Source organism: Ambystoma mexicanum, chromosome 8, assembly GCF_040938575.1.
Source record: "Ambystoma mexicanum isolate Mex_15411 chromosome 8, UKY_AmexF1_1, whole genome shotgun sequence".
NCBI classification, from domain to species: domain Eukaryota; kingdom Metazoa; phylum Chordata; class Amphibia; order Caudata; family Ambystomatidae; genus Ambystoma; species Ambystoma mexicanum.
Window position 1 is genome coordinate 350,001,732 of NC_090929.1, and position 12,754 is coordinate 350,014,485.

General features: G+C 41.8%; 1 protein-coding gene across 1 annotated transcript in view; it reads left to right on the forward strand.

Annotated features, from left to right (window-relative positions):
• Positions 1 to 12,754, forward strand: part of STPG3 (sperm-tail PG-rich repeat containing 3) — a 494,984-nt gene that overhangs the window by 184,666 nt on the left and 297,564 nt on the right. The window contains exon 5 of the mRNA XM_069612157.1: positions 11,161 to 11,313. Within this exon, the coding sequence (XP_069468258.1) occupies positions 11,161 to 11,313 (153 nt within the window). The remainder of the gene's footprint in view (positions 1 to 11,160; positions 11,314 to 12,754) is intronic.

The window sequence follows — 12,754 nt, forward strand, 5'->3', positions numbered from 1 at the left end:
GAATAGAGACACTACTTCGTGGTCATTATTGTTAGTAGCTATTGAAAGTCCCATTCATAAGAATCTAGAGCTGGAAGCGTGAAGGATTGCGTACACCTCTGTAGGTTTGCGATAGGTTTCTGTTGTTAGTTTCCCATCCAAGTTCTGAAAAGTGAGATCCGAGAATTTTATTTTGGTTGCACTTACATGGCTTGTGAGTTCAATGCCAAAAATATTAGTGTTTAAGCAGTTCACTAACTAACAACAGAAACCTATCGCAAACCTACAGAGGCAAACTCAATCCTTTGCGCTTCCAGCTGCCACAGGAAATCAGTCATTAGGAACATACCCAAAGTAGAATTCATCAGGGCTAAAAGAAATTGCAGCAACGACTAAGAATTCAGTAAAGATGCCAGCTAATCAAACACAGATTCCAGGCTAGAGGATACATGGCAACAAATATAGAACAAGCCAAAGACTCAAAAACCAGTTTGGTGAGACAAACCCTATTGGAACCAAAAAATCTAAATAAAACGAGACGATATCAACATAAGACATTAGAAAAAACCTTGAAACCTATCCATCCTTATCATACAGTAGAGCACCAACACTGCAACAATACTAAGCCGCCCTTCATGCCAAAGAACCTACAACAACCATAGGATTGGCTTTCACAAGCAAGACTTACAGGCTTCACAAAATGTACGACATGCTCTATGTGCATATATGCGATGCAGGCAAAAACGGTTCAATTAAAAATTGACAAGAATTCACCATAAAGGAACACATGAATTGCTGCACAAAATAAATAATGTAAGCTATCATATGTATTTGTGAGAAAATCTACATAGGTAGCACGATCAGAGAACTCTGCATATGTATCAGAGAACACTTTAACACCATCGGATCACAGGACCAAAAACTGCCACCTGCACTTTGCTGGCAAACCACACACTAAATGGGCGAAAAGAAGAACATACGATGTGTAGGACTACAAACAGCGATGTGCGGCACAAGAGGCGGATACCGCAAACTCAAACTGAGCAAGCAAGAAGCAAGACTAATCTGTCCCTTCAGATGTGTCACCGATGATCTCAATTCAGATCAGAAATGTAATGTCTTTTTGTAACCAGCAAAGTGTTTGTAATTAAATTGAAATATGCTAAATATAAAAAGAATGGTTAACTGTGATACAGTATCAAACTGCCTAAACTGCGTTAATATCATAACCACCTACTTGCACCGACCCAATCCTGAACAGGCTGTGTTTAATCTACAGGTGGCCCAGAATTACAACCAGTCAGATCAAACACGGCCGATCACTGTTCTTCCGAACAGTATTCCAACGGCACCAACCGCCAGCCTCTACCCACCGAAGTGACAAATCAGCCCACAGTAGACAGCCAGGACAACACCACCTGACACCGCACCAACTGGCTCCAAGCAACTTGGATTTACTGTCCCAGCAAACAATCGCCCAGGCATTCTGAGCATTGCTCCAATTAACTTGCACAGACACAACCTGCAATATCACCTCACATGAACATGCACCCCATGTGAGCAGCATGAACATCCAGAATTAGGATACTCAAGGGAGTGGTATACCAAAAATCAAGGTTGGCCCATCGTACAACTGAATGATAGAAGACCGCAAGTCCCAAGGCACAACAGGACAGACCATCGAAACATCCGACTTGAGTATGGACAACCAAACAGATCCACTGCACATGTGCAGAATAAGAACAACACTCAACTAAGCTGACCATCACTCTGCAATTAAATAGCACTTTAAACGTAATCCACACGTGCCTAATGATGCCATCATGGTGACAGATAGAGGGGGCAACAAATCCTCTCGTATTCTCACGCGCACCTGCTCAGTGTCTCCCCAGACTGAGAACCCATTGCTCATGCCCCGTAGGGATTAGTGTCACCATACGAGACACCATGACTTGCATAGGATTAGGAGCGCATGTGCGTGATATCAGTGTTTGCCCAGGCAGAGATACATAATCATGAGGATTAGCTTCCACCAAAACATTGTGAAACCAGACAGAACCAGGAGAGGATCATCAGGCCATCCAGCGAGTTAAGTTCTGAACCAAGCACAGACTGAGCTCAGAAAATTCTCTGGTTCCCCCAGGAGCTAATTCCAGGAGCACGCTCAGCACAGGCACTACAAACAAGATTTCCCACCAAAATCCAGGATTAGTCACTACCCACCCAATATCATGGGCTCTCAATGGATCCACCCACAGCACCGGAGTGGTGATTCAGTGTCAGAATCGGAAACTACCACCCCCTGCGACTCCTCACCTGAATCCTTAGAGGATCTTCCTGGAGAGAAGTCTTCCGTCTTCTCCTTCTGTCCTTCTTGGTCTCTTCTGATTCTTCATCTGTCTTGGAGCCCTTTTTCCTCTTCTTACGCTCGTAGAGATAAGGACAGTCTCCACTTGAGGCCACCTTGAATGTGGTGTGAACAGGCAGTCAGGGGAACCCAGGGGAGCCAGTCCCTTTTTACAGGGAAAAAGCCTATTGAGGCAGAAAAAAACCCTGGTAGGATTCAAGGCTGAAACTAGCCAGATGTGGAGGAGGCTGATTGATAGGTGTTTCTGGAGGCCAGGTCAATAGTCCAAAAGAATCAAGTCCAATAAACTATGTGGAACTGATATATGTGGAGAAATCCTCGGAAGATGTCAATGGCGGGGTGTATTATATCCTTGGATCAGAAGGATAAGAAACGTGTTGAAAGGCCTGTCACACCAGGACCGTGCAGAAATGGTTATACTGGTGGAATGAATAGGAGCGGAAAGAAATGGAGATAAGTAAGGAGTAAGAGAAAAAACGAATGAGAAAGATAAGGGAGCAAGAGAGAGAAAGCGTGAGAGCATGCGAGTAAGAGATAGACTTGGACAGCGCGGGCTAGCGGAGAGAGAGAGCGAAGAAAGGTACAGGTGAGCGAGAGAGAGAGAGGGAGAGAGTCAGAGAGAGGGAGAGAGTCAGAGAGAGAGAGAGAAAGAGAATGAACAGGGTGATGAGAGAGACAGTAAAGAAACAAAGGAAAAGGATACAGAACGGCGGACAAGACGCTGTGACAGGAATAGTTATTAAAGCTATAGGAAAGCACTTTCCAAACCCTGAGATGAATAACAAGCACAAGGGGGAAAAGAAAAAGTAAGTGAAGCCGGTTACGAGAAACCGGAGGAGGAGCAAAGGAAGACGGAAAGGCGAGCGATGGACCGGGAAGCAGGAAATAACAACGGACAAAAAGTAGCAAGAAAAGGGTCCAAAGGAAACTCGAGGAGGAGGCACTGCTATGCGGTAAAAGTGAAAGGCAAACAAAGCGAGTTGCAATGCAGAGCGTTGTGGCCGTGGCCTCCTTACAAAAAACTAGAGCGGTAAGGCTTCCTACGAGTGGCCTAAGAGAGCCTCCATCTTTTCCACAGTGTCCAGGGCCGCGTTATGACATTCAGGGCTAACATAGCCCTAGGCATTAAGACTCAAGTAGCTCCTAGCCACAACTACGAGCTCAGGCACTGCCTTCCCCGGTTGAACACAGTGCTAGTCACTACCTTTTAACTTAATGGGATCTCAATAGATCTACTCCCAGCACCGGACCTTACGGTGCAACCAGGGTTAAATTAACCCCACGGAAGACAAATTATTTAGCCAACTATATCTGGCAAGGCAATACCGCAGGAGTGGACCAACGCAAATCATTCATTCCATGGGAGCACCTCCACTCGCACCATCACCAATACTGATCCAGCTATGCACAGTACAATCGGAATTAATCGACTACAGGACCAACATGCATCAATTGAAGCACCTATCCCAGTCATCCTCACTCTGCATGCACCGACCTCCCGATAGTTCACTGATAAGAGAGGAGACACAGCAACAACTATGCCGTAGTAGGTTACCCATTAGATAGACATTACAGAAAATCAACCAGCCTCAAACTTTTTTACCCCACCTGGGATACACATTAAATGTACATATGATAGATATTTTAGGGTATGACCACAACCCTCACTATACATGTGACTCTGTTTCCTTCCTAGAAACAATGCCCAGTGGGGTACGATAGGCTTACAGGACCAACAGTGGGAAGATCCCATTCCAACCATTTATCCAGCACCTTTTCACCACCCGGTCAATGAGAACACAATAGATTAGGTAAGGCTTACCTTGTCAGGCCGAAACAATTCAGTAACATGTAAACCCTGGCAAACACATAACTATATGCTAAGTAACTAACTGTGTTGTCTCTTTCCCTTCCTCTTCTTCCCCTTCCTGAAACTCAAAATATCATGTTAAATCATTATGCCACTGTATACAATATGCAAAACATTGTTTTCTATCCTGAAACCTGCTTACTTATGTTTTGATGTACCACTCACACCTATCACTAAATGCATCAACATATGTCACAATATGTCACAGTATATCAAGAACCATTGCACAACTTAACCAATTTGTAACAACTTAGCCTTGATAAAGACCCTGAGAGGTCGAAACACATGTCGGCTGACAACTTAATTCCCAATTAAAAGCAAAAAACTAAAATAAAAAATCACCCAAAACACGATATAAAGAATTTGAATCTTTCTTTTCAAAGTGCAAGATATCCGGGTAAACAAAAGTACTATTCAAGATGGCGTCTAAGAAACCATTTGATCAGTGTCAAGTGTCTCAAGCAATAGATGGGGTACTTTTGGAATGTAGACAGGGTAGTAGAGATTTAATCAGATATATTTACCACTTCAAGACTTTAGTGTTGGAAAGTAGGTGGCCGAGGGGAAAAGAGGGTGTCACTCTTTTATCATTGGTTGAGGGAGGAACTAAAGAATGCCCTGGCCATGCTGGTGGATAGGCCGTCTTCTTATGAGGAATTAATCAATCTGGTGCTGCAGTAAGATTATAGGCTAGCAGAAAGGAGAGCAGAAAGAAGGAGGGTGGTTTCCGAGGGAAACCCATGGTCTGAGCAGGAGCGCTCATGTGATGGAGTTTAGGGATTTGAGGCCTCAGGTTAGTTTAGTGAAAGCTCCCACTTCCTTATGCCATCTTCCTCTCTCCATTGAGGAGAAAGAAAAGCAGCAAAAAAACGATCTCTGTTTATATTGCAGAAAATAAGGACATTTTGTTTATGATTGTCCACGTTGTCGCAGAAGGATTTCAGCACCTATGAACAGAGCAACTCGCGAGTATCCAACACAACATTTAAGCAACAGTACCATATTTGACTTTGAATGTATCCTTCTGTTTAACAGGGAATTTAATCAGAACTACAGGTAACTTTTTGGATTGCAGTTTAATGAGATCAGTGGGTATTCCCTGGGTTAAGAAAGAGAGAAGAGAGCAGGTGAGAGACGTAGATCGCACACAATTATCCTTAGCGCCCATTACTCATGAAACTGTAAGTTTAGGAATGTAAATACAAGGGGGACATTGGGACAAAATCCTTATTGAGTTGATTGGTGCCCCACAACTCCAAGTGATCATGGGTCTTCCCTGGCTGACTCACCACAACCCAGGAGTAGATTAAAATTGTAGATCCTTGCTCTCCAGTGGAGTGTGTCCTCAAGGAAGACCCAAGGAAGAACCAGCGTGTTATGCAGGGACCAGTCTGGCAGCTGTTGCCGAAAACACACATGTCATTGGGGGCAGCGCGTGGAGAGCTTCCATCATTTTATCATGATTTTTGGAAGGTGTTTCGATGAGATTGAGACAGGAGGGCTTCCACCACATCGCCCTTATGATTGTAAGATAAAACTAGAAGTAGGATGTACACTCTCTCCTAAAAGGAAAATGTATATTTGAAACAATACCTGGATGAGAACTTGCAAAAGAGGTTAATTCAGCATGCAAAGTCCCCAGCAGCTTCGCCTCTATTTTTGATGCCTAAGAGATACAAGTCCTTGAGACCATGGATCGATTGCAGAGCTATTAATAAGATTAACATCAAGAACTGTTACATGCTCCCTTCAATCTCTTTGATGTTGGATCAAACAAAAGGAGCAAAGATATTCTTCAAGTTAGACCTGCAGCGAGCATACCATTTAGTCCAGGTTTGAGAAGGGGATTAGAAGAAGACTGCATTCAGAACCGTGTATGGTTTGTTTGAGTACCAGGTGTTGCCTTTTGGACTGTGTATCAATCCAGCAGTCCTTCTGTTCTTTATCAACAAAGTTTTGCAGGAGTATCTGGACATATTTGTAGTGACCTACATCAATGATATCCTAATTGCTTCTAGTTATTTAGAACAACATCAAGAACATGTATGATTTGTGCTGCAGAAGTTGAAAGAAAATCATTTGTATGGCAAGTTGGAAAAGAGACAGTTCCACACTGAGGTGGTAGAGTTATTGGGTTTTATTATCTCTCCAAGAGGTTTGGAAATGGATTATCGCAAGGTTCATGCAGTTAAGGAATGGTCAACTCCTCATTGTGTAAAAGATATTCAAAGCTTTGTGGGATTTGTCAATTGTTATTGGCGGTTTATAAAAGATATTTCTAGTCAAGTAACACTCATTACTAAACTGCTCAAGAAAGGGGTCTGTTTCTGTTGGATGTCAGATGCAGAAGAGGCGTTTCTAAAACTGAAGGAGTGTTTCTGTACTGGACCAATTTTATTACATCCAAACACTGAAGAGCACTTCTTTGTAGATGCAGACATTTTTAACTACACCATCTCAGATCGTTTGTTATTGGCCATAAAAGCAGCCTTTTCAGAATGGAGACATTATTTGCTTCATGCAAAATATCCACTGACTGTTCTTAAGAGATCATCAGTATCTGCTTTTTTGATGAAATGCAAAGACTCTTACTCCCGTCAACTGCGTTGGTCTTTATTTTTTGCAGAGTATGATTTCATCATCAAATGTAAACCAGGATGTTTAAATGGTAAAGCAGATGCCTTATCCAGGGAGTGAGAAGAATGAAATAATGGTCATAGAACTGCTAATCCCTGATGAAAACAGTTTGGTAGGAGGAATTAGTGAGACCAAGAGGTGACTTCAAGAAATAAGCATGGTGAAGGAACAGATGCAAGAATGGGCCACACAAGATCCTGTGGGAACCCTGAAGGATGGGCTTCTGTCTGCAGATGAAAGACTGTATGTGCCTACTATCATGTTACAACAAGCAGCCTTGGATAATAGTCTCGAAATTGAAACTTGTTGGCCACCCTGATTTTTGTAAGATGCTGGAATTGTTGGAGAAATGTGTGGTGGCCAACTATGAGAGAAGGCACTTTGAATTTTGTGAAGCCTTGCGCTGTGCAAAATCCTAAACACAAAAACTGCCTGGGGTGCTATGTTGGTTGGAGATTCCACCTCAGCCTTGGCATACACTGTCTATGAACTTTATTACAGAATTACCTTTGGATAAAGGATGTTCCACCATCTAAGTAGATTTGTTAACTAAGGCAGGACATTTTGTTCTGATGGAAGTGTCAGTGACGGCAGACAAGTTGGCACAGATTTTCCTACAGAGCGTGGTAAGACTTCATGGGAAACCCACCCAAAACATTTTAGATCGGGGACCTCAATTCATATCTAAATTCTGGCAAGCCTTCAACAAACAACTAGGAATTCAGGTGAAATTATCTCCAGGTTACCCTCGCCAAACAAATGGACATACTGAGCAAGTCAATCAGGAATTGGAAAAGTACTTGCAGTGCTATCTTAAGTCTGGTAAGTGTTGGGTGGATTAGGTCTGGTTAGCAGAATGTTGCTTTAACAACTCAGTTAACGATTCCACCTCTGCCTCAGTTTCCTTTTAAAAAAAAAAAACAGGGATATCATCCTTGTTTTTTGAGCGAAATAGTTTTTGAGGTTCTCAAGTAGGCGGTGTGGAAACCAGATTGAAGATGAAGAAAAATCTTCAGGGAGCAATGCAAGCATTACAAGCTAGTAAGGAAAGGTACAAGAATTTTGCTGACAAATCTTGTAGATTTGCTCCTAATTATCAGAAGGGAGATGAGGTTTGGCCATCTTCTAAACACATAAAGCTTCAAGGGAGAAATAGGTTTAGTCCTTTACAGATAATCCAGAAGATAAACCCAATCAAAGTATGTTTAAGATTACCTTTAGGGTTAATGATACATCCTGTATTTAATGTAAGCCTTTTGAAGCATTACAGTCCAGAAACTAGACTGGGAAAGGCACCTCCTCCTATTGTGGTGGAGGAGGACAGAGAGGAGTACAGGTTCAGGTAATTCTAGACTTCCGCTTCATGAGGGGACGGTTACAGTATCTAATCGATTGTAAGGGTCATGGTCCTGAGGAAAGATCGTGGGAGAACGCACGGAATGCTCATGCTGCATAATTAGTCAGGTTTCATTTATCCAATCCTGGGAAGCCAGGTCCAGGGACTAGGCCTTGAAGGAAGAGGTACTGTCAGGTCTCTGCAGTTTGGAGAATTAAGATTAGAATTCAGCACCTTGAGAGTGTGGTTTGGAGTATGAATGGGGAGTTCATTTCTGTATAAAGATTTGCCTTAATCAGGTTTTTCATATGACTCTGCCCCTCCCAAGCCAGGATGGCTGAGAAGAGAATGATGCTTGATTGGCTCTGGGCAGTTGCTGGGAATCCACCTGAGGGTTCTGAACTGCCTTGCATCTGATCATCCATGAACGCAGACCTGTTTTAAGTTTCTCTTGAATTTAGAAGGCCAATCAGAATGATCAGAGAATCAGCCACAGAAAATATTCATGAAATCTATATGGGACATGATCCAGTAGATGCTGGTGGGGCGCAGCAATTAAGATATTATTTTTGGAGCAGGAGGGTAAAAGTTAAACACTTCAAGGTTAAGGACATTTAGAAAAGCAGAACTCTTTAGCGTAATTGCCCTTGTAAATATTAATTCAAGCAGATGGCACCAAAAACCTTTGACTAAGGTTTCTAGCAGAGACACCAAGCTAAGGCTGTATAGCAAAGTGGGAGGTACAAGCATAGTAAAATGTTGAATGAGATACGCCTTAGCAAACACAGCGCCAGGCCGCATTGTTCATAGAAGGGTTCCCTTAAGGGAAGAAAACAAACATGACATTCAGCGTCTATGCAGGCCACTTGCTACAATGAATAAGAAGCTCCCAGTACTTACTGTGCTTTAACAGAGCAACAAAGCTCCTGTGAAGATGAACTCTGCATCAGGAAAGGAAATCAAGTGATGCTGATCTGTGCATGCACAGACGAAAGGTGTTCTGTGTTAAAGTTCAATGTAAGTGGAAAGAAAATGCCTACAGAGTTTACAAGACTTCCAGAGCTAAGGACTACAGAAAAGACATAAGAATATTCTATCCAAAGACTTCGAAATATGGGAACATGCACACTGAGAAAGTAGAAAGACTTCCAAAGAACTAATAAAAGGTTCTCATCAGAAGGCACTCAAGAAACTACACAGTGGTATTAAAAGGCTCCAAATGCCTCAAGGCACTTAGTGGCGGTAATTCAGGTATTGTGAGAAATTAAAGCGAAAGAACAAAAGTAGAGTATAGTCTGGTGACATTAAGTGGAAGATGGATGAATCTTTGTTCTTCTGCTTCTGTATTTTCTGCAGATCCCATCAAGAGAGCAGAGTGCATGAAGTTTGTTATTTTGTCCCAATATCCTTTCCCTTCAATGTGTCAAGAGACAGCTTAGCTGTAAATTCAAATAGCTGCTTTCCGGTCAATCTGGTGGCTATGAAGGGCCAGGGCCAGAATCAGCTTCTGCAGGCCTGAAAATGTTCAGATCCTGGCAGTGGCTACATGTTCACGGGATAGGAGGGTCAGGGATGTGGCAATGGCATTTACAATAACTTCAATTAGTCGTGACAATTGGAACAATCGATCTTGGTTCAATTTAACCACAAGGACACGAATGAGATAACCCATTTCTGTTTCAAAGCCTTCCCACCCCAAGCTTATCCTTTGTCATGTGTAGGGCGGGAATGTGCTGGTGTGCCAAATAGCAGGCAGAACATAACCCATGTAACAACTTCCTCCCCAGTTAATGGATAGAAAAGGATATGCTTGTCTCCATGGATGAAATAGATCCTGTGATATGTGGGATTCTCGGATTGGGTGAAAGAGAAACCTGGGGAGACATTGTTGATGACTACACTGGAATTGGTCGGAAGGTGCTATCAACATTTACTGTTTCCCATGAATAGTACTGCCTGATTGGTGTAGCATATAAGGCCCGTAGCCTGAGAGGAAAGGTGAGTCGCTGATGATTTTCTTGACACATGGTCTGGGTTGGGAAACTTTGGAGGACCAATAAACCCCAACTCGGAATGAAAACCACCGCAGGGTCTGGGACTTTGGGATCGTGTAACCTACTTGTGATCCAAGCAGACATCACCGCAATTGAATGGAATGGGTGCTATGGGGAAACTTGAAGACAAATCGTGTGGGAGATTTACACACACCCAACAATCAGACACATTAAAAATACAGGCGAACTGCCAAGCAAGTAGTAGATAAGTGTTCTCACTGTGAACCCAAAGGTGATCTGAGGGACAATCTTGTTCGTGGTAGGTGGTTTTGAAAGTAGCAATCACAGTGAGTTGGAGATAAACCAATGAACTAATAACAATAATAACAGTGGTCACAAAGCCGGACATGGTGCGTTAACAACCTCAAATCTAGGTCTTCAGACCTCAGGAACGGTAATGTTCATTCCAAGTGCCAAAGTTCATAGAAGGAAATAATAGTTCAGTTCATATTGGGAACAAATGTTTGGTTAAAGTCGAAAAATGTAGTGTTTTCAATTTCTGTTAGAAGAGTCTATAGTTCAAAAATGGGATGCGAGAGAGTCTTAAAACCCCTCATTAGTGTCTTTCAAAGAGGAGTTGGGACTAAGGTTGTGGTGACATTCCCTGATACTCTTTGCTCTCTCTTTTGATTTCACTGTTGTAGTTCACCAAAGAAAAAAGAAAGACCCAAATTGGCCAAGGATTATAGATTGATGCATTCACTATAGACAGGTAGATAGGGTGTATTGGGAAAGGTTGTTCTGGTGGTGTTTGTTGTTTCTCTCAAAGTTTCATAACACAACAAGAAGTTATTTTGCTGCTGTGAGTGGCAATACAATAGAGTGAGGATCATACTGCATCACTGTGTCCTTAATAAAATATCATCTCTCCTTCACAATTGCGACTACCTCTTCTACATTTTAATCTGTGTTACAGGTGCCGGTGAATCTCAGCATGTCCTCAAGTCCGGTACCTGTTCCTGCAATCCCTTGCCCTTCTCTGCCTCATCCGCAGAAAGACAACAAGGTGGTTTTGGTGAAAGGAAGAGACCATGTCAGTCCGGAGATGGGCACAAAGATATTTTCCAAGGTAAGACGTGTACTGGACAAGAAGAGGGCTACTCATTCGTTGGATTAAAGATTAAATATTAAACCACCTGCCAGAGTCTTTTCAGCATTGCTACGAAGATTCACAAAACAATGGGTATGACCTTAAAGTGAATCCATCTCCTAAAGCAATGTATTCAAATTAAGAAAACAATGCAGTTGTGTTTATTTAGCATTGCTAGGTCACCTGAGCATGCAAGTATTGGGGTACTTAACTGAGTGTATCAATATATGTGCATTATTCCGCTCCATCTTTCCCTTGAGAATTCCACACATTTCCTGATATTCCCTCGAGGCTATAATACTGGAAGCTAGGAGTAGAGTATCCATACCTTCCATTGCAGCAGATAATTCAGTTCTAGCCCCCTGAACTTTCATTGAGGCAGCGATCAGGAAGAAAATCTGGTGGGGTGTATATTAATGAACGAAGTCCAGCAAATAGGCACTTAGCATGCCTTCCTGATTCACTGGATACAGCACCAGAGTAATTGCTTGGTAATAACCTCTTCTAATGTGGTGCCTAAATTGAGGACCATAGAGGAAAAAACACTATATTTATTGCCAGTGGGAACATTAGTTATGGAAGAAAATGTTGATCTTTTCAAATCGGCGATGGGTAACAGAATTATATGAATTTGATTACTCTGGGTTCTTTGTTAAACGAGTATTTCTGGACATTGTGCCATTAACAAACACATGTGTAACACAAATTACCAGTTCACCATCAACCATAAACGCCTATTATCGTATGCTTGGTGTAATAAATGTTAGTATATATAGTTCCTTTTCTTTTCACCTTCTACAATATTGTCAAAATTAAAATATTTTGTTATGTGGGTCACATATCAAAAAACGACTTTCTACGTTAATTGTATTTAATTCTGTCAGAATGTGAATAGATACGTCATTTATTATAACCTGTGTGTTTCGACCATCCTGATTCACATATCATTATTTACTTTATATGTCTGTCACATTTTTCCACACATAACACAGTTCAAACTTCTCAATATGCCTTCCACATGTAACACATTCTAAGCTTTTTATTATGTCCTTACAGACTTAATATCAATGAGTTTCACCATTGCATTGGCATGTATATGCCTGCCAAGTGTTTCCACATATAAGACTATTCCTTACACATGTAACATATTCCAAGCTTTACACTGTGTCCAACACGTTTTTCGCTTAGATTACACTTGATATTCAGTGCAATCTAGTGAGCTTCTTCTAGGGCTTGCTTGCAATACATAGGAGTATCATCATGCACATTAGTTAAGTCAAAAGATCAAATTAATTTCCGCAAATTCAGTATTGCAAGAACAAAGAAGCGCAGTTGCTACACGAAAAAATAGAAAGAAAGGAAATGGAAGAAAAAAAATTACAATCTAATTAAAATAACTTCATATATCACATTTGAACTA